This window comes from Oculina patagonica, chromosome 11 (assembly GCF_052425735.1).
Source record: "Oculina patagonica isolate OP01 chromosome 11, crgOcupat, whole genome shotgun sequence".
Classification (NCBI taxonomy): Eukaryota; Metazoa; Cnidaria; class Anthozoa; order Scleractinia; family Oculinidae; genus Oculina; species Oculina patagonica.
The window spans coordinates 1,913,392-1,934,455 of record NC_135768.1 but is presented as its reverse complement, the minus strand read 5'-3'; the positions used below and the strand labels follow the sequence as shown (position 1 = coordinate 1,934,455).

At 38.9% G+C, this 21,064-nt stretch overlaps 2 protein-coding genes across 2 annotated transcripts in view; one reads left to right on the top strand and one right to left on the bottom strand.

The window, feature by feature from the left end:
* The window catches only part of LOC144629419 (vam6/Vps39-like protein), a 24,612-nt gene extending 6,674 nt beyond the window's left edge, over window positions 1-17,938 (top strand). The window contains exons 9-26 of the mRNA XM_078487617.1: window positions 1,571-1,751; window positions 5,478-5,713; window positions 8,228-8,357; window positions 8,562-8,704; window positions 9,566-9,656; window positions 10,104-10,180; window positions 11,050-11,191; window positions 11,711-11,797; window positions 12,062-12,135; window positions 12,503-12,601; window positions 13,525-13,642; window positions 14,002-14,127; window positions 14,746-14,848; window positions 15,355-15,400; window positions 16,132-16,260; window positions 16,627-16,761; window positions 16,983-17,074; window positions 17,159-17,938. Of these exons, the coding sequence (XP_078343743.1) occupies window positions 1,571-1,751; window positions 5,478-5,713; window positions 8,228-8,357; window positions 8,562-8,704; window positions 9,566-9,656; window positions 10,104-10,180; window positions 11,050-11,191; window positions 11,711-11,797; window positions 12,062-12,135; window positions 12,503-12,601; window positions 13,525-13,642; window positions 14,002-14,127; window positions 14,746-14,848; window positions 15,355-15,400; window positions 16,132-16,260; window positions 16,627-16,761; window positions 16,983-17,074; window positions 17,159-17,294 (2,145 nt within the window). The 3' untranslated portion in view covers window positions 17,295-17,938. The remainder of the gene's footprint in view (window positions 1-1,570; window positions 1,752-5,477; window positions 5,714-8,227; window positions 8,358-8,561; window positions 8,705-9,565; window positions 9,657-10,103; window positions 10,181-11,049; window positions 11,192-11,710; window positions 11,798-12,061; window positions 12,136-12,502; window positions 12,602-13,524; window positions 13,643-14,001; window positions 14,128-14,745; window positions 14,849-15,354; window positions 15,401-16,131; window positions 16,261-16,626; window positions 16,762-16,982; window positions 17,075-17,158) is intronic.
* Window positions 17,939-18,633: 695 nt separating this feature from the next.
* LOC144629926 (homeobox protein vex1-like) lies at window positions 18,634-20,811 on the bottom strand. Its single transcript, XM_078488177.1, has 2 exons — window positions 19,856-20,811; window positions 18,634-19,075 (listed from the first exon to the last, which is right to left on the bottom strand). Exons 1-2 carry the CDS (start codon window positions 20,093-20,095, stop codon window positions 18,779-18,781), a joined length of 537 nt encoding a protein of 178 aa, XP_078344303.1. The 5' UTR covers window positions 20,096-20,811; the 3' UTR covers window positions 18,634-18,778.
* Window positions 20,812-21,064: the final 253 nt, after the last annotated feature.

The window sequence follows — 21,064 nt, the reverse complement described above, 5'->3', positions numbered from 1 at the left end:
TCAACAACATGCTGGCATATACTGGTGTAACTTAAACTCGTTTTATATCCGCGATAAAAAACTTTGCGTTTAAACTTAAGATGTTTCTTATCTCTTTAATACTGTAAAAGTCAATAAACAACATTAAGTGTTTTCATTTTTCTTGTTTTAACTGTAAGTTCCAGTAAAATGGCGGTCATAAGATTTTGTTGGGCGAAAATACTCGGCTATAAGACGCACCCTAATTTTGGCATGAACTTCCCACAGAAAAACAGATTTTTCCCGAAAAAACCGTGCGCCTTATAACCGAATAACTACGGTATGTTCTTTTGGGGGAGAGTCGGTAAGGCTGCAGTCAGGGTTATCTGGCCCACACCGCCCTGGAGCTTGTCCCAATACTCCTGTGACCAGGAGTATTGCTGCTCCCCCCCCCCCCTGGATGGAATGGTAGTCCATCACAGGTTTCTCCCCCACCCATCCTCCCTGCATTTTGTCAGGTTTCTCATTAACAATTAGACGGCAAGCTCAAGGTTTCTACCGGCTGATGGTTGGCGAGGGGCGAAGCCCCTCGCCAACTATCAAAAGCCGGTAGAAACCGAGAGCGAGCCGTCTAATTGTGTTAGCATAACCCACTGACCGATCTATTAAACTCAGAATATCGCTAGAATTGATTTATTGAAGGTTTTGATTGATAAAATTCAGCGAAGACTACGCGCGCGCTCCGAGAGCCTTCTACGGATCGATAGTAGGCACCTGTGTAGCCAATCAGATCGCGCGATTACCAATAGTAGGTAAGTGTGGTTATGCTAATTGCAAATAGTTTGCTGGTACCCGTACCATCTGTACCCTTAGGTGAAGAGAGGCAGTGCTAAAAACATGCCTTGCCACTGAAGATACAATGCAGCAAACCAGGCCAGTCAGCTCAAACCCAGAGCTACAATAAGTAACAACATTAGTTGGGGGAGAGCGGTATTTTGGCGGAGTGCAATGAAAATAAAAAAATGTTGTTGTTAATCATCGTGGTAGAGTACAATAATAATAAAGTATTTTTTGTTTGTCTCACGACGTAGTGTCACTTGTGATGTAGATCGCGACGTTTCGACTGCACACTGCTAGTCTTCATCAGGCGATAAGGTTGACTGGTTGTGCGTGAACTTATAAAGCACGCTGCTGCGCTGTGATTGGTTGGTTTTCAACAGCTGTGATTGGTGCATTTGGATCCTCGCTGTTTCTGTGCCCTGTTGTTCCCTCAGTGGTCCGCTGTCGTAAAGTTCTCCTGTTGTTGTGTTTTTTGATCGTAGGCATCCATGCTTCAGGATTTCAATTCCATTATCCCTGTTGATATTATTAGGGTGAAGTCTTATGTGAATTGCCTCTTTGACCCTGCGTGTGTACCAGTGTGGTTCATGATCATTAAACTTTACCTCATTCCAAAGCGGGTAGTGTCCGGTGTTGTGGGTGTGCTCTGAAACTGTGATGTGAAGCCAATGTGTCAACTACTTTTGACTAAGAGTCCAATACTCTATAAACCATTAGGCCTCCATGTCTTCCTCTAAATAAAGTGATTAAAAAACAATTTGCTCCATTTTAGACAAGTACAGGTGCTGCAACTGAGCTGTTTTCAACTGGGCGGCACTTGGAACCTACCATTGCTACTTTACCAAGTGGGGAGCTCATTCTTTGCCGTGATGACATCAGCATTATAACTGACTGTGAGGGAAAGAAGACCCAAAAGCAGACCTTAACTTGGACAGACACACCAACAGAACTGGGTAAATATCAGCAAGAGCAGTGTAATAATTAGTAGCATCATCACAACTTACTTTTATTTTTTACTTATTAATAATAATGTCTCCATCTGGAGAAAAAAAGACAGGCAGTAATATTCCTCCAGTACAGTATATACAACCAATTTGCTCTTAAACGGACACCGTCGGGACCAGCTCCAACTGTCCATTTTAGAGAGGTGTCTGTCTTATAGAGAGTTTAGTTACAGTAAAATCACTGAAAAACGGCAGGGACGAGACCAACATCAGGTGTCTGTCTTAAAGAGGTGTCCATCTTATAGAGGTGTCCGTTAAGAGGGAGTTAACTGTACTGAGTTAGTGAGAGTTTAATGGCTCTCCTTTACATTTTTGACTTGCTGCTGTCTACTGTATATACAGTGCTCGAAATTAGCGGTTGTCCGGTCGTCCGAGACGACTAAAAGTTCGTTCGGGCAACCAGTTTTTTGGAAATTTTAAGGCCTGGTTGCCCGAGAAAAAACCGCCGGACAACCAAAGAACTTACATTTCCGTGATCACCCAACAGAATAAACCAAAGAAAATGTAAGTTTAAACATGAAAATAGCTCTCTTCTAATCGATGGAATCCATCACAATTCTTAGGAAAAGGAAAGCAAAGGTTGAAACAGTTAATTGGACGTTTGTCAAGTGCAATAAGCCGAGATAAGCTTGCCGTGTTGTTTTAAACACGTACAGACCTCGTTGAAATATTTTGACGCGTGTTGAAAGTGACTAGTTAATTACGCATGCAGATTTGCATGACTTCAAAATTCAAAATATCTTGGCGCTTTGGAATGCATTTCTTGCCTTTATCTTAAGTGAAATTTAATTCTGAGCAAAGTTTAATTCAAGTTTCTTTCATATATTAAGCTAAAGTTCAGAATTTTTGGCTTATTTACGCGATACGAACAGATTTGTGACCCACATGTAATTGAGACGCATCTTGTCTGGCTGTTGTCTGGGAATAATTTATATTTTAGCTGTTTTTGCGTGTGTAGGGATTTGTAAAATGACTATATCGCTTCTGAAAGTACAAATAAGTATTTTCATTAACGTTAAAAGTAAGTGAAAGTGTTGTGTTCATTTACTATAAAGGAATTCTGCAGTTTTGTTTTAGGATAAGCAGTTTCACACCGTGTGAATTGTAAAATAAATGTTATCGTCTCATGACCTGAAAACAAAAATTGTAACAAAAAAATACAACACTTAATGCAGACAACCAAGCCCTCAGCAGGGCAACCAAACTCAGGGTTTAGGTTGTCCGGCATTTGCCATAAGGACAACCTGGATTTTTTTCTAATATATTTTCAAGCACTGTATATATAGTATGTTTTGCCAGCCAACTGGGCATTAATATTCCTCATAATGGCCCTGGGCATTACAGAACAATCAACTCCTAACTATTTGCCAATTGCAACACATGTTATATCTTAAACAAGCTCTTTTTTATTTTTTTTTATTTATTTTTTATTAATAATACACAACAAAACTTACAGAACAGTACTTACGTAGATTTACGGGATACAGTATATTATTTACATTACTTTCAATAGACTACAATATATTATTACATCACTTACAAACATTTAATTACAGCAGTTTGACATAACATTGTCTTTTCCCTATATGTACTTACTAATCATAGTTGCCACATACAATTCTAAAAGCTATAACAGATGTTTAAACGGTTATTTATGTTTACACTATATTTAAAATTTTAAGATTTACAAATAAAGGCCCATGTTAGCTGAAAATTTTCTAATGATTTTTTTGCAATTGCGATCTCCCTAAGTATTTGCAATTTGTCTTTTACCCGTAGTAGAAAGCTTTGGAAACAAAGTTCATCCTGTAGACCATTTGTGCAGAAAATGTAATATTTCGCTAGTAGAATTAGGTAATTTAGAGGCTGCCAGTGCGATGTCGTTTCAAAAAAGCCGTACAATATTTTACTTTGATCTAAGCGTATCGTTTCGTGCGTTTTCTCGTACCACCAGCTATGAAAAGTTTTCCAAAAGGAGGTCGTTTTGATGCAAGTAACTAATAAATGGTTCAAGGTTTGTATTTCGTTTTTGCAAAGAGGACAGGTATCGTTTTCTGAGATACCGTCACGATATAAACTCATTTGGGTAGGTAGTATGTTGTGTATAATTTTAAATTGAAACATTATGATTTTAACTTCTTTTGTAATCTTAAAAGGTAGTAAGTAAACTTTCTGAACATTGTTTTCAGTAAAGCCGTGACGCAGAATTTTACTTTGAGAGGTTGGTGGTTTGAAGAGGCTTGTCAAGATAGCAGAATAAATTGAACTTGTGGACAGGGCTGTGTTACCGTTTGTTGAGTTACTCTCGATTTGGAAGCGCTGTTTTATTTTATTTTTCCATGCGGAATGGCGTCGATGAGACCGTAGAAGGTAGTAACCGGCACATTCAGGTTATATTTGGTTTTAAATTCTGCGAGATCGTAGAAATTACCTTGTTCGTCCAATAGATGATGCACGTGAACAATGTTTTGAGTGAACCAATTATTATAAAAAACTGGCTTCTTGTCAATTAAAATGTTGCGGTTGTTCCATAGAATTTCATGTCTAAGGTCTGTTTCTTTAGAATCTAATGTTTTAAAATACTGCCAGTATTCTAGTATTGACCGATAAAAGTCCGGGAGGTTATTGAGCTTCAGCATTTTAGTTTCATAATTACATTTTGTTAAAAAAGCAAGGTTGCCATTAAGTCGTGAGAAGTAGCCTGGAATAATTTTCCATGCGGCCGAAGATTGAGTTTGAATTCTGTTAATCCAGGCGATCTTTAATGCTTTGTCCATAATTGAAAAATCACACATTTTAAGTCCGCCGTCTTTTTTCTCACCTATGATCGTGGTTCTTTTGATTTTGGGAGGTTTACCGCCCCAAATGAAATTGAACGTAATCTTATTAATTTGCTTTATGAAGTTATCCGGAATGTGTAAAACTGAAGCATTGAAAATCAGTTTGGAAAGGCCTAGCGTTTTAACGATATTGATTTTCCAGTATAGTGTTAGTTTTCTCTTCTGCCAAGCGAGAAGAGTTTTCTCTAAGTCACGAACTTTGGCACCGAAGTTAAGATCGTCAGCATGTGCCTGATTGTGCGAGAAGAAGATACCGAGAGAAAGTATTGGCTCTTTTGGCCACCTGAAACCAAAGGGAGTGTCCTGATTATTTTTCCATTGTCCTAGCCACATCGCCTCAGTTTTAGCTGTGTTTATTTCTAGCCCAGATTGTGCACTAAATTCTTTGAGAAAATCAAGAAGCTCGTGGACCGATTCTCTGTCACGGACAAAGACGGTGGTGTCATCAGCATATTGTGCCACCTTTATTTCATGATTGTCGACTTCGATCCCTTTAATGGAAGTTTTGTTTTTTAACGCTCTTGCAAATAGTTCGATTCCTAAGACAAATAGGATTCCCGATAAAGGGCATCCTTGACGAACGCCTCGTTGTAAAGGGAAGAAGGTAGAAGCATGGCCGCTGTTAACAACACAGCTGGAGACATCTTTATATACTATTTTAAACAAGCTCTTGCTATATAAGGGTATTGGAGAGCATAAGAGAAATCATGTAGTGTAGAAATCGTGAGTTGTAGGCAAGTGATTTACTTGTAAGACGTGGCTGTCTTTGTTGTTGTTTTTTTTAATCCTGATAAACCAAGTGTGTGATCCAAATTTTGCTGTTTCTTTGTTACAGACTATGCTGAACCTTATGTCATCGGCCTTCTTCCTCGCTACGTTGAGATCCGAACCATCAGTCCCCGTACTCTTATTCAGAGCATTGAACTCCCCAAACCTAGATTCATCACACAAGGAAAGCACATGTATGTGGCATCCACAAGTCACGTGTGGAGACTGATTCCTGTGTCGATACCCATGCAGATACAGCAGCTGCTACAAGACAAACAGTTTAGTCTTGCACTTATGTTAGCAGTAAGTCATCAGATGTTTTCTGAGCTTCTAAAAGTTGTGCTTATCTAGCATTATAGGCATGCAATATGTGCAGAGGGCTTTGTTGCTGTGGGGTGATTCCACGTTGCGGACATTACATTTAGAGACAAAAATTTGAATTTGAAGCTTCTGCCAAACATTTACACAGCTAACTGGGGCGCTCTAATTTATGTGTTGAATAAATCAAGTGACTACTAATATTTTCCTAAAAAGAAAAATTACTTTGCTCACAATGCCTTTGAACAGCAAATTTAAGAAGGTGTGTTGCGGACATTACACCAAAAAACAACCAAAGGATTAAGTGATTTCCCTAAAATTAATTTTCCTGTGAATTAAAAAATCTTGACAAAAAAAATATTATACATGTAAACATAGGAATTATTTAACTTTCCAACTGCGTTGAAAAAACTCTTAGCAATTTTCTCTATTTCGTTATAAAAACAAAAATTTGTGTTGCGGACATTACAAAGAATCTGTTGCGGACATTACCTTTTTGGGAACATGTTTCAAATCATATTTGTTTTAACCTGTTAATGATACTGGGTACTTGCATGTGTTTTAGAGAATGTTCTTATGAAAATAAAGCTCTAAATATTTTTTTTTCAATTGAAATCCATATTAAGACTTCCAAGTTTTTGCATACTAGAGTATAATTATTATGACCAATATGTTTGGCCAGGAAGGGATGCATGCATGACATTGATCGTCCATACTTGTCTTTTGTTTTCTTTGGTCCATTATTGCACTTACAAATACAGGCCCATTTGTTGTTCCTTGATGCAAACAGAGTGATATTGACAAAGTATTTAAGCTAGTACTAAGTAAGATACAGAGCATGTAATGTCCGCAACGTAATGTCCACAACACAATAACCAACATAATTTCTGGATACAGAATACCTGTCTGGCCAACTTTCTTGACTAAAACAATGTTTGTATCCAACAAATAGAGCAGCATAAAAATATCTTCATGAAAATGGTGTATAACTATTTCCTGTGAATTATAAGACAATGCCTCAAAGTTATGGACATTATGTAATGTCCGCAACATAAATTCAAATAGCTTCCTTGATTCTTGAATTAAGCTTTTTTTTCACTTACTGAAGAAAGCACTGTCAAAAAAAGATACATTCTGTTCAGAGCTTTGTCATTTGTCATTAAACTGTCACAATAAAGTAAGATACAGAGCATGTAATGTCCGCAACATAATGTCCGCAACACAATAACCCACTTAATTTCTGGACACAGAAAACCTGCCTGGCCAACTTTCTTTGACTAAAACAATGTTTGTATCAAACTAAAAGAGCAGCATAAATATATCTTGAAAATGGTGTTACTCTTGACTGTGAATTAAAAGACAATGCCTCAACGTTGCGGACATTACGTAATGTCCGCAACACAAATTCAAATAGCTTTTTCCTGGAAAGAAGCAACTGGTTGGTAAATTTTTCATAGCCTCATGCTTGTTTATGGTAAAGGGTTTAGAATCATACTCTTATGGTTATATAAATCATTTTAGTGTGTTTGATATAGTGTCTTAAAGTTTCCTTCCAAACTTTTCGAAACCAGAGGATTAAAATAGCTCCAAGTTCCGTAGCCTCCTACTGAGTGAGTATGGTCATGATAAACAAAAGCTTGGAAATTTCAAACAGCACATTGTATTAGCTTTCTGCTAGCACAAGTTTCAATCGGAAAAAATAGATTTAATTTTTTTTCACTTTTGCAAGGTCTCATGTGGAATCACCCTGTAGCCCTTTGCACACATTGCAGGTCTATCATACTAGTATTATAGGCATGCAATGTGTGTAGAGCTATGTCTCCTTAGCCCTTTGCACGTGTTGCATGCCTATCATACAAATATTATAGGCATGCAATGTGTAGAGAGAGCTATGCAGCTGTAGGCTATGCAAGTGTAGCCTTCTGCATGCATTACAGGTCTGTAGTCCAATGTAAAATGGGTAGGCATGATACAGAGCCTAACTTTCTGTTCAAGTTAATGGTCATAGCGTTCTTTTACAGATCATTACAATGTGGTGCCATTCTTAAGGTACCTAATGTTCACCAACTTGTGCATGCACATCTCTCACCATGTTTAAAGCAGCTGTTACTAATTTGAAGTCATATGTGGCTATTCAAGTGAAAGCTACATATTTTATGAAATAGTCTTGTGGTTGTTGTTCATTACCAGTTACACTTGCTTTCAGTGTTATGGCTTTCTATCAACATCCATCTTTCGACGTGCTAAACAAACAAGACAGTTCGAAACTGCCAATCACAACCCACTAGCATGACCTCCAGTCCTGAACTTGTGTGTTGATTTGCATGAAACCAACACTGGTTTGCATCAGTTTTGATTGGCTCATTTCAAACAGCACATCAAAAGATGATGTCAAAAAAAGAATGTAGAAAGATAGCTATGCAGGTAACACTAAAAGCAGGTGTAAAACCATTTGTCGCGTTTCCTTTGATTTAAAATTTTTGTTTGTTTTATGATCAGGACATGGTAGTTGAACCTGAACATGAGAAAGCAAAGCGCAAGGAGAGTATTCAGAATCTGTTTGCATTTGACATGTTTTGCCAGAAGAGATTTGATGATTCATTACAACTGTTTGCTCAGTTAGAGACAGGTCAGTACAGTTACTGTTTCAGATTTTTTCCCGTTGTTTGTTCCATGTAAAAATTGTCAGTTATTGAGCTGTTAAGTAAAAGATGGTATCATCATTGTAATCATCATCATCTTCATCATCATCATCATCATCATTATCATTGTCATCATCGTCGTTGTTTTCACAAGCCAAATGTAAAGTTGGCATATGATTGGTTTGTTTCAGATCCCACTCAAGTGATTGGTCTATTTCCTGAACTTCTTCCAAGTGAATTTCGAAAGCAACTTGAGTACCCAGCCCCACCCCCACAGCTAACTGCTGGGGAGCTAGAGAAAGGCTGTGTAGCACTGGTGGAATATCTGACTCAGGTAACACAGTTACATGTATACAATGTGTGTCATTGTGCTAGGCCAGCTGTTAGCCTGGTTAAACAAGCCATATCATGAGTCCCAAATATTGAAAAAGTTAGCTTCTTTTCATGTACCTTATTATAGGAAATTAACGATACATGTTATTAACGCGAATTTCAAAAATTTGTGTTAATTTTATGTATGTTAATTTTTTTACTATAAGCATTTGACCAGAACTTTTCCTAAATTCGTGTTAATTTTATTACGCGTCAATTTTGTTCGCGTTGTTAAAATGCCTCGTTATATTCCTATAATAAGGTATTTAAAGTTTGTCATTTGTGATTCATCTCAATCTTCTTTAGTCTTGACCATCCCTCCTTACGTCACACCATGTAGCAGTGACAAAGTCTCTTATTGTCTGATCTATCTGAGCTCTAGTTAGTTTATTAACTGTTAATAAATAATTGAATGCAAGGCTGTCATTAAGGGCCATAACCTGTAACATCTGTTATGGCTGAGTTCACTCAATGTTACAGGCAACCTCCTTCCCAGGGGTCACTCTCTCCCTGCTCGCAAGAGCGAAAGAAGAGAAGACACTGGTAAGGAAGAGTAAAATGCTATTAGTGATCAGATAACTTCAATGTAACGAATGCTTAAAAACTTAATGACAGCCCTGGAATGGTACTGTGATCCTAAACAACTACAACTCACATTAAATTTTGCACATATTTTGGAATTGCTGTGTTATAAATTACATCATAACAGGATTTCTTTAATCAATATTTGTCCTTTCTGTTGTTTAGTAAAAAAACAACCTGAAATGTATCTTCTAAGGTACATGTATCATTATTTTTATCTACATTCTTTCAAATATTGTAGAAAAGGAATGAACTTATCAAAAGCATTGACAAAGTAGAAGGTATACACAAGGGAAGAGGCAAAACTGATCCTACAGAAGAACCTAGTAAAGGTAAGGGGTAGTTGGACCATAGTTTTAGAGGGAAATGGTTGTGAAACCCATCAAAGTCCTTTTTGGTATGTTTTTGTTCACTATTTTAGGGGTGACAGTACACAAAACCTGACAAAGTACAACAGGTGGTTAGTGTTGATGTAACTAACCAATAGAAACCTTGTGATTATGTAATTCATGCATAGTGTATGAGCACAAAACAAAAGATGTGCACCGTCGTGGACCTTTTTTACATATATCGTGGTGTTTTTGTTTGCTTCCTTGAAGTTTTCCGGGTTTCATAAGCATTTCCCTCTATTAACTATGGCTGGAAGGAAAATCTTTTAGAATTCTTTAATATCTTTTTCCTTTAGAATTCAATTGAAATTTTCTTCAATCTTCCTTTGCTAATAACAGTGGTATACACGTATCTTACTTGTTTTTTTTTTCTTTGTCTCAATTTTTCAGCTGATATTAAGGCTCAGAAAAACATCATGCACAGAAGACAGATCATTGACACCACATTACTGAAATGTTATCTACAGGTTTGTACAGAAGTAAATTTTAGATGCTATGTATCAGCAGTGACCCCACAATGACTCCCGTCCAGGGTTCAAACTCAGACCGCACAATCTGGTGTCCAGCGCACCATTATGCTACTACTGCACACCACGCATTCACCGCGGTCAAACGTCTCAGGCAGGTTTTCTTTCCATTTCGCCTTTTTTGTTCAAATTGAAGTGATTACGAGCAAGGCTAGATAAAAATAGTTGCCGAGTAAAAGCATAATCCCATTCCCTCAGGTAAACCAGTGTTTTCAATTTTTAAATGTTTCGCATCCGATCCAAATGTGCTTTGACAAATGGCGCCGACAAGTCCGCATATCGCTATTTTCAAACACGTAGACCTTTTTTAGTAAAGCTCCAAAAAAATTAGTAAACCCTTAGGATACCGGTTATGTATCGAACTTTGAACTGTAAAAATTAAAACCTTATCTTTGCAGTACTTTTCTTATTTTTTGCATATTTCTGTCGTTTGACCGCGGTGGACACCACGCAATGATTGTATACATGGACATAGCTAAGAAAACACTAAGCCAGCTCATTAGCAAGCCCAGCTGGCTTTTCTGGTTTTTGTAGCTCTAAAAATTTACCTAAGTCTTGGTTTTCATGTGAAATTTAAGCGAGATTTAAGTTCTCTTTCAACCCATGAAATTAGCTGGCAGCTGGCCATTAGCGACATCCCTGTGTATATAACAGTGTACAAATACCTTAACGATTTGAAACATGGCATCATACAGCCAAATTATTAGAAGTGAAACTGGTGCATGTAAGTGACTGCCATGGCTTCCCAAGATATGGCAACTGTTGCAAAGAATTCCTCTTTAATTTTAGTACTGTTTGTTGTATTGCAGACAAATGATGCTCTTGTTGCACCACTGTTGAGATTAAAAGAGAACAACTGCCATGTTGAAGAGTGTGAGAGAGTTTTAATGAAAAACAAAAAATACAATGAACTCGTGATACTGTATCAGACAAAAGGTCTTCACAAGAAAGGTGTGTAGTGACCCTTTATTTCCTGAGTGATTAACATCAGATTTCGCATTACAGTATCAATGCACTGTCAAAGAATTAAGGATATAACCCAAGCTCCCACAAGTCTTCTAAATGTTCTGTGGTAAAGCATTAAACTATATGCTAGCCTGCAAGCAAGATCTCTTTGAGAGAATTGAACCAGTGTGCAGAAGGTCATCAACTGAACTTCCCTTGGGTAAACTCAGAAATTGTCCCCAAGTATCTTGAGTCACTGACTTAATAATGTTCAACAGAGGTATGTGTGATGATGCAGTGTGAGCGATTTATGCAGATTTATGTGGACCCGCACGGCCGCACCACCGCATCCTGTCAGATGCCCTGTAAAATTGCATGCAATGGTCTCGTAGATAAGCCGCACCCACGATTTTGAGCCCAAAATTTCGGCAAAAAAGTGCGGCTTATACACGAGTTTTTACGGTACTCATCTATGGGACCAATTATTTTTAACTTACCATGTGTTTTTTTTACTCCCTCTCTTAGCGTTGGATCTTTTGTTGAGGCAAGCTCAGAAATCCAGTGGTCTACTGAAAGGCCATCAGAGAACAGTTCAGTATCTCCAGCATTTAGGTAATACGTGAGGGATATAGTTAATGCTATAGATGAAGTGCAAATTCATTCACAACATACTTAAAATATTCCACTTTTGGACGTGTCTTATTATCGGAAGCATTTTTTGCTAATTCTTTGGGTTCTCAGAGGGGGCAGTTGGTGAGTTGCCGGAAGTAAGCTTATTTTTTAATATTTACGCATTTAAAGTGGCAGATTTGAAGATTTGATTCTTCCTTTTATTAATTGCTAATATTAACTTTTATTCATTTCCAATTTTTTTAGGTCATGAACATTTAAAACTTATCTTTGATTTTTCGGTGTGGGTTTTAAAAGCACATCCTGACGATGGCTTAAAGGTAACATCATTTTCTAGACTTTTCGCACGATTTTAAGAATTTCAAAAACGTAGCTAGAACACAGGATCAACCCAACAGTGGTTTAATTTGTAGAACAGTACTCGACTAGTGACAGGATTCCATTAGAAAGTGATGATGACTAACAATAGCGAGGATGGAAATAGATTAACATGGTAACTTCAAAACACGAGGCTCACTTTAAAATTATCCTTGGGACTCTTTTAACTTTTGAACTTTTCTTGAAATCTTAAAAAAATTTCTTTAAATTATTTAGTTGGAGTTCATTAAATTTTTATTTCATAATTGTAAACAGATGCCCCGTAAGAAGTAAATATTTGAGATCAAAAGTGTTTTTTCTTCATTTTAGATATTTACAGAAGATTTACCAGAAGTTGAGGGCTTGCCTCGCGACAAAGTACTAGCTCACATAGAGCAGAGTGCTAAACAACTAACTATCAGATACTTGGTAAGTTGAGTCAGTACATCCTCGATCACGTGACTTGATTCCCAGGATAATGCGTCCGAAATGAATTTCTTAGCCTAAATGTTTTAAGTTCGTGATTCAAAATCCGTTTCACTCTTCCTCAATCTTAACCATCCTTTTTCCTTTTTGGTTTATAATTACTTCTTAAAAGAAGGTCTTATTTTATCTAAGTAAACTTCGATTTGGTAGTAATTTGTGCACCGAAAAATAAAAGACAATCTGTATGTGGAATTAATGTTTCGAGTTTCCAGCAGAGTGAAAAGTGTGAAAATTGAAACTGTTAGTTTAACATCTAATCAACATCTCAGTAGCAGTATTTTTAGGGCGCTTTCTATTTGTCAGAACTGACCGGCCGGTCCGGTGGTTTTGAATGTGAAATGGGTCTTTTGCATGAGATGACAATATTTATGTATTGAGTGATTTGACAGGACAAATCTGACTAATGACGGAATTCTGTTCTCTAATATGCCGGTCTGGCCAGCCAGTTCTGACAAATGGAAAGTGCCCAAAGTTCCGTTTATTACTTAATAGAGCAGTTTTCAATTGAGTGTCGTAAAATCAAAACCAAAACCAAAACCAAAGTAATTACTCTGACCAATCACAAACGACACAGACAATCCAGGGAACCAATCAAAACTCGAAGCAAATACATGTAGTTGGCACCAAGCGCGGGAAAACGTGCGCGAGTGAGTCACGATTGGTTTTGGTTTTACTCCTGATTGGCCAAGAAAGTGGCGCGAAATTTTTAAACCAATCACTAAGCGTAGTGAACGCAAAACCAAATCAAACGCAAAGTACTTTCGACACTCAAGTGAAAACCGCTCTAAGCTCTTTCTTAGTTAACCTACTTCATAAGGTACCATACGCCATGAACCAAAGATTTTCACACTCTCTATGTTCTGTAGGAACATATAATCTTCATCTGGAACGAATCGAAGCCCGATTTTCACAACAAGCTGATCAACTGTTACCGTGAAAGGGTACAAGTTCTGATGAAAGAATATTTAGACTCTTTACCAGAAGGTTTGTATTCCCTCTTAGAATTTTTTGTCGTCGTCTCTGTGAAAGGCAGGGGTATTCTTACAATCTAGATCATTGTTTCAGCAGGTTTTGCACAAAATATAGGTCAGAATTTCAATTTGTCTCCGTTTATGCATCCGCCAGGCTTGAAAAAGAGTCGTCCACTTTAATGTTTTTTTTTTTTTTACTGATAAATGTTGACTGAATTCTGATAGTCTGACAAAGTATAAGTTATTTAATCAAGCAGGCAAGTAGACTGAGGTGCTTGGTCATCTAAGGAGAAACGTTTTGATTGAAATACAAACTTTCTCTAGAGGAATTATAAAAACAGTAAGGAGAATTTTTATGTGGTTGGTTGCTAGGTGACGAGCCATTTCCTCCCGGAAGTGAACCAGGTGAACTGGGCGAGTTAAGAGGCAGATTGCTGTTCCTGTTGGAGACTTCTAAATATTATCAGGCGCAGCACCTACTGACACACTTCCCAGAGTGTAAGTCATCTTTTTCTTCTTCGTGCACTAGTTAAACATTTTTTTACGCAAGAGAGGTAAGTATCCAGAGTATCCTACCCAGTTCCTACACAGAGGGAAACTTCATTTTCCACGTCTGAAGTTCCCGCCCAAACTGCAGTGGTCAAACGTAGGGCGCTTATGCAGTTCCAATTCCCGCCAGAATTGCCGCAGTGAGTCAAGCGTATGGCGTGTGTACAGAGTTCCCGCCAAAAATCGGTCAAGCGTATGGCGTTGTGCAGAGTTCCCGCCAAAGTTACCGTTGTAGAAAGAAATTCATGAAATCCTGTATTTTTGAGCTACAAATAAGTGTTTACTCAGAAGATAGGGTTATACTCTTGCGTAGAAATCTTAATGTTTGCTATTTATCAGTGTTTTTGTAACGTGTTTTTGTATAAAAAATTCAAAGTAGGGAAAACTGCAATTTATGTTGAATTTTTGTGTTTAATTACTGTAGTTCTTTTTCGGCTTTTTGGTTGTGATTTAGGAACTGACTGGCCAGCGGGCCTTGACATATTCTTATCTGTTGATGGTAAACGTGAATATATTGTTTTTTCTTAATTTGGATGCCGTATTTGACAGTATTCTTTTCTCTCACAGCCTTCTATCATGAACGAGCTCTTCTGCTGGGCCGCGTGGGAAGGCACGAGGAAGCTCTTGCTATTTATATCCACGTTCTACATGACGCCAAGCTAGCTGAAGAGTAGGTGGACTGTTTTCTTATTCAGTATGCTTCACAGGTAGCTCAGGCTCACGTAACGGGACGGCGACTCCCCAATTTTTAGTCGGATGCCGTCGTTATATTTTTGATGGGATGTAACAGCCTGCTGCTAAAGTGACTGCAGTAATAAAAATTCGCCAGTACTCATCTATACACCTGAGCAGAGGGACATTGTGAGAGTAACGTGTACTGTACATGTAAAGAATACTTTCGTGCTATAGACTGTCCACAGCCTCTCTCTTTTTCAACGCAAAAAAAAGCGGGAGAATCGGCGACCGAAGCGAGCGTGAGCGCGAATCACCGGGAAGGGGGAGGGGGCGGAATCTATTTTTTTCGCTCTCCACCCCTACCTCCTAACGTCTCCCGTTTTGCGCTGGCATCCAGTTCTCTCGCCGTTCTTTCCCCGCGCCCATTCGATCGAAAAAATACGAAAAAATAGAGGGCTGTAAACAGTCTATCGTGCTAATGTTTTACATCTTGTCATGCAGGTATTGTCAACGGAATTACAGTGAAGGCAGGGAGGGCAGCAAAGATGTAAGTACAATGTTCACGTGCACGCAGAAACAGAGCTTGGCTAGAATGCCGCTTAACTTTTTCCTGGTCTTCAGAACAATCGTAAATACGCCTTCACAGTCGAACAGTGGCAATTTGCGTGATTTTTATTTACAGTAGGTTTGTCTCAATGTAGCACCCTTTTTGGGCTGATAAAAGTTGGAGGAGGCAGAGGGGAGCGGGTGGGCACGTATATGCTGGTAAAAGAGTTTCTTCTCACACACCACTGGGAGCCATGCCAGGCCGACCGCCACAACCTGACATTTATTACAAACTCAACAAAACCAAACATGTGCATCATAGGGAAAATTACACAATGGCAAAGCTAACAAAATATACGACACCAACTAAAAATCTTTGGGCGGGTGGGTGGGAAAAGGTCAGTAATGGCGGACGCAACAAAAACAACTGCCCGCCAAAGGTCACATGACCGTTTCCCAGGTCCCAGCGGTGTGTGAGAAGAACATTTTCCACTTGTTCGTTTCACTCAGCCAGTGGAAAATAACACATATAGTTGTATCTTGATACTTAATGGGTGGGGGCTTATTTGAACGAGCGTTAGGACTGGAGAGAACGGTGGAAATCGAGCCTGAAGAACTGCTTAGTAGAGGAAATGCAGTTCACAGATAGAACCACTTAGACAAACAAATCCCTAACAGCTGCAAACAAAACAACTGCGCAAAAGAGCTTGAACGATTCCCTTTGACTGACAGGTCTACGTGTCCCTACTGCGCATGTACCTGGAGCCACAGAAGATAGGTGACAAGGAGCAAATGAAGCCGAACATTGCAGTGGCGCTCAACGTGCTCCAAGAACATCGACAAAAGATCAGTACTGCTAAGGTACGTGTACCAGTTATAGTACACTCGATATGATTGGCTAAGGTGCGTGTAGCAGTTATATAACCCGCGCTCTGATTGGCTAAGGTACGTGTACAGTTATAGAATGCCCGCTCTGATTGTCTAAGCTGCTTGTTGCTTTTGTAAAACGCGCGCTCTGATTGGATCAGGCTTACGTTGCGTAACTTATAGAACGCGTGGTGTGACTGAACAGCTTTTTACGCCGTGATATTTTTGTGAAATAAATTAACTAGACCACTCGCCTTCGTTTACTACATGGGGTAAAAAACTAAGGAGCAAAACGAGGCAGTAAAAATAATCTTCCAATCATGCACTTATCAGTTTAGTCATTGTGTCTTGTTTTTACAGGCCCTTGAATTGCTGCCTTCTTCTATTGAAGTACGAGAGGTTTACACATTTTTGCTCAATGTTCTTGAAGATAAGGAAAAGAAAAGGAAAAACTGTCAAGTGCTGAAGAGCCTTCTGTTTGCTGAGCATTTACAGGTAAGAGAAAAAAAGTAGAACCTCTGCTAACCACCAAACCTAAGCATCTCCTGTAAGGAAGCATCTCCTTGCCGCTGGTAACGTAGCATGCTGGTGTACGGCCCCCTAACATTCGATAATATTGCCCAAAAGTGGTCAAAAGTAGGCAGCTCATTTACGCAGACACTTCTCTTTGAAGTGCAACAGGGTTTCTAAGCTAACAGGTCAATCTTGTTTGACAGGTTCAAGAACAACGTATGCATTATCAAGCCCATAAAATCATTTTGACAGATGAGAGAGCATGTCGCGTGTGTCATAAGAAGATCGGAAACAGGTCAGTATTCGGAAAATTTTGGTAAATACTTAATATTTAGCCGAACACAGCTGTTTATTTTTGTTTCTCTCTTTTTTTTCCTAGTGCTTTTGCGTATTACCCGACAGGAGAAATACTCCACTACTACTGCTGCAAAAACCTGACCTCTCCCCCAAGTAGTGAGCACACCACCCCCCGGCACAGCCCCACCCCTGAGGACAACCTGCTGCAAAGATACTGACCGGATATGACGCATTTTAACAGTCACGTGCGCGAAATGCATCGTTGGCGCATTTCACGTGATGCGATGTCACGTGCCACCTGCACATGTTGGTTATACGACACGCGTTTCACGTGATGTATTTTCAAGTGTCACGAGCACATGTTGGTTACTCCACGCGCGTTTCACGTGATGTCTTACAAGTGATTTAGTTTCCAAACTCGAACATAATTCTTAATTTTGTAAATGAAATCCTTGCCGCTCTCAGAAAATATACATTTGCGATTCTAAAGAACCTTCATACAAAGAAGGCCGTGTCTTAGTTTTGGATCAAAAGCAGTCTAAACGCTTTTTGTCCGGGGAAATCAGAGAGATTTCTCAAATGATATAAACAAAAACGGTAGTGTTCATTCATTTAGAAGAAGTGTACTCGACAGACATCATTTAGAATATTAATATTAACGCAGTCATATTCGAGGAACAGAAAGTCGGTTTTTGCAGTCTCCTTTCGAAGCCGTCACGCAACGCTTTTGGGTACAAGCGTTGCGTGACGAACCCCAATAATAGCTGCATGGGAGACAATATTTCATTAGATCTAATCATTATATTTTTGGAAGATATGAATTTATAGTTAGTGGATTTTGAATTAAATATGTTAAATGGTGTTCAAGAAGTGTCCAGTTTAAGCCCTGGACGAATAAAATATTGCGAGCCGTTTCCGGAGGGTCTCATTGTATCCGAGGGGCGATAGGAGGGTAGCTTATAACGAGTGAGAAAGCACAAACGATCACGAATAAATAATAAATATATATTTTAGCAGCTTCTAAAAAAAGTTTACACAGTTAACACAGTTCCTAAACACAAAACGGCAATCTACCGAATCTCGTGTCTGAGATTGAAACGTGACATAACAGTTTTCTACGCTTTCAGGCTTGCTCAGAAAAGGATAGGTTGAGCTATTTTGGCGATTCTTACCCACTTTCAGAATTAAAATATCAGTGAAATATTCACTTCATACAGAATGGCTGAAAAAGGATCAGACTGTTTCAACTCGTCCAATGATTCCGAGAAACCGTACTTCACTTTAAACGGCTTTTTAGCGTTCTTTTGTGCTTTTATCGAACTATTGCATAATTTGAGACCTTTTTTCTATGTGAATCACCCAAAAAAAGCTGAACTTAGCCACCTAAAGAACTTTAGCTATTACTAGCACCTAAAACGTTACAAAAGCCCAATCTTCCCTTTTAATTGTCAAGCATATACACAAATATCATTTGTTGCCATTGGCGTTGTGTAACCAATGACAAAATGCACGAGCTTGGTAAAAACAAAGCAAGCGAATAACTGCTTTCGAAAAGTAAAGAAAAATAAAATTGCTTTAATTAACTTAGGCGACATTCAAAGCGTACCACGACCTAAGCAATGAAAATATCGCAGTTGACCGATGACTAAAAACAACCATCGCTAAATATGGAACCAAAATGTCAAGGAGCTCCTTGTGATGTTCAATATGGTCCCGGGTACATTCCCCAATATGGCGGCGGCGGTGGCGGGTAATACGGCAGATTACTCCAGGGCGAGGCTGGTGGACATGCGTACTTTGACGGAAGCTCAGATCTCAGCACAAGTGGCGTGTCGGCATAGGTAGGCTGACGGCACTCGTGGTCGGGCTGGTATCCATGGTAACCGTGGTGCATGGTGTAAGCCAGGCCGCTTAGGAAGGACAGTTTGGCTCTCCGTTCAGTATCTTCTGCTCGCTTCCTCTTTTGTTTCATTCGTCTGTTTTGGAACCAAGTTTTCACCTATAAAGTGGAAAATCATAAAAAAGGTGAAGCATTATTGTTAGAGTATTAGAAAGTACCGTTGCTGCTTGTTTGACAACTCAGTTTTGAATTTTTTTTTGTTACTTTTCTGAACTTCCCAGCCAATAGAAGCACAAAAAAACCTGCACGTACAACTTTTTGACATCTTTCTCTTGGTTTTCCAAACTTTTCAGCCAATCAAAGACGCACTCGATTCAAGGATTCAATTAATTCTTTCCTTGCTCAAGAAATTCTCAGATTACGACTCAAAGTAAAGCGAAGCGCGCAAGGTCCTAAGAAAGAATGCAAATGAATATAAAAATAACCCCCACGAGGCTAAGAAAACATCAGCGTGTTCTGAGAGAAATAGAAGGAATCTAGGCGAAGTTTTTCGGTTTATGTGTTTTAGGAACATCGACTGTTTTAGAAAGTGTTTTTAGGAAAATCGTCCGCCATTCCGGTTTGTTTGTCTGAGTCTTGTCTGAGTCGTGACGTCACTCGCGCGCTTCGCTATTCCACACTGATGACGTAACTTTACAGAGATCCGTGAAGTGTCTGTGATTGGTTATTTCTTGCGCGCGCGAACCGGGCAGCAAACATTCAAAAGCTACAGGGCACGGATCTCTGTGAATTTATGCCAGTTTGAGCTAGTGTAGGATATTTTGGGCGGAAAATTTAATGTCTCTAGGTCTTTTGAGCGGCGGAAAATTAAAGCACTCGACAAGAGTACGTCGTCGGTTTACAAAGGGTTCATAAGAATTGAACCATAACCTATCTCACCTGTGTTTCTGTCATGTGTAGCTGTTCTGCAAGTCTCTGTCTGTCTCTAGAGCCGAGATATTTCTGTCGTTCAAACACTCGCTCCAATTGCAACACCTGCTCCACTGAGAACGACGAGCGACACTTGCTGGATCGTGACGGGTAGGAACCTTGAACAGCAACATCTAGACAATGAAAACACAAGAAACGCTCAATTATAAAATTGGTCTTCCTTGCGATGCGAACACGCGAGCGGCTCATGACTGAGAATGCCGCGCGTCTATGAATTAATCTCGCGCGCGAGTTTACAAGAGACTCTTGAAACTTGCGATTTTAAAAGCCCTGTTGACCGATAGCCTCGTGGTTTGCTGTTGGAAATTCATGCGGTAAACAGACAAATACCATGACAAGAAATGGCCTACAACATTCAGAATCAAACGAATTCACACGCGGCCAGACCAACTGCGCTTCAAACGATCAATACATCTGACAAATTCGAAGTTACGACTTTTTTAGACGCTTGGGTGTTTTGGGCAACTCTTGCCATACAAACGAAATACCTCGCGCGACATTCAGCCTGTTCCCACTTTTCATATAGTTACTAAATATCACAACTTTTGTTAAACTTTTTCTTTTCTTTTAGGCAAGCTGTAGTTTATTCATATGAGCTCAAGAAAATCGAGAAGACAACCAGTAAAGGACAGTAAAATGGAAACTGTTATAATATCTAAAGCACGTTTCAAACGTTAACTTGTAGATTTTAATGCAAAGTAATGAAAAGTAAATTTAGAAGGTAAAATCAAACAGCAGGTGTGTGTGAATATAAGAATAAAAAAAACAACTGAAACAAACGTTCATTGAAAACAACAACAACAGCAGCTCTTCTACTGAGCGAGAATCCACTTTTGACATGATCAAAAATCGTTATGAAGCCATCAATAGCTTTGATATGAGTTCTTAGCATGTTTGTTCTGTCATGTTTGCTTGTCTAAATTGCATCTTTTTCGGAATGCAGAACCACCCGTTAAGTAAACATGATAATCTTATTCTAACTCGATTATAACAGACGGACCCGCTTCGGACATGATAATTTCAAGGATTTGATCTAATCCACAACATTATCAACTGCGTACACTGTTTTCAACTGAGTTTTCTCCGTATTACACTAAGAAATTGTTACATGAGTTGACTGACTGAAGGCAGTTCCACTTTTTATAAAGAAATTGTTTC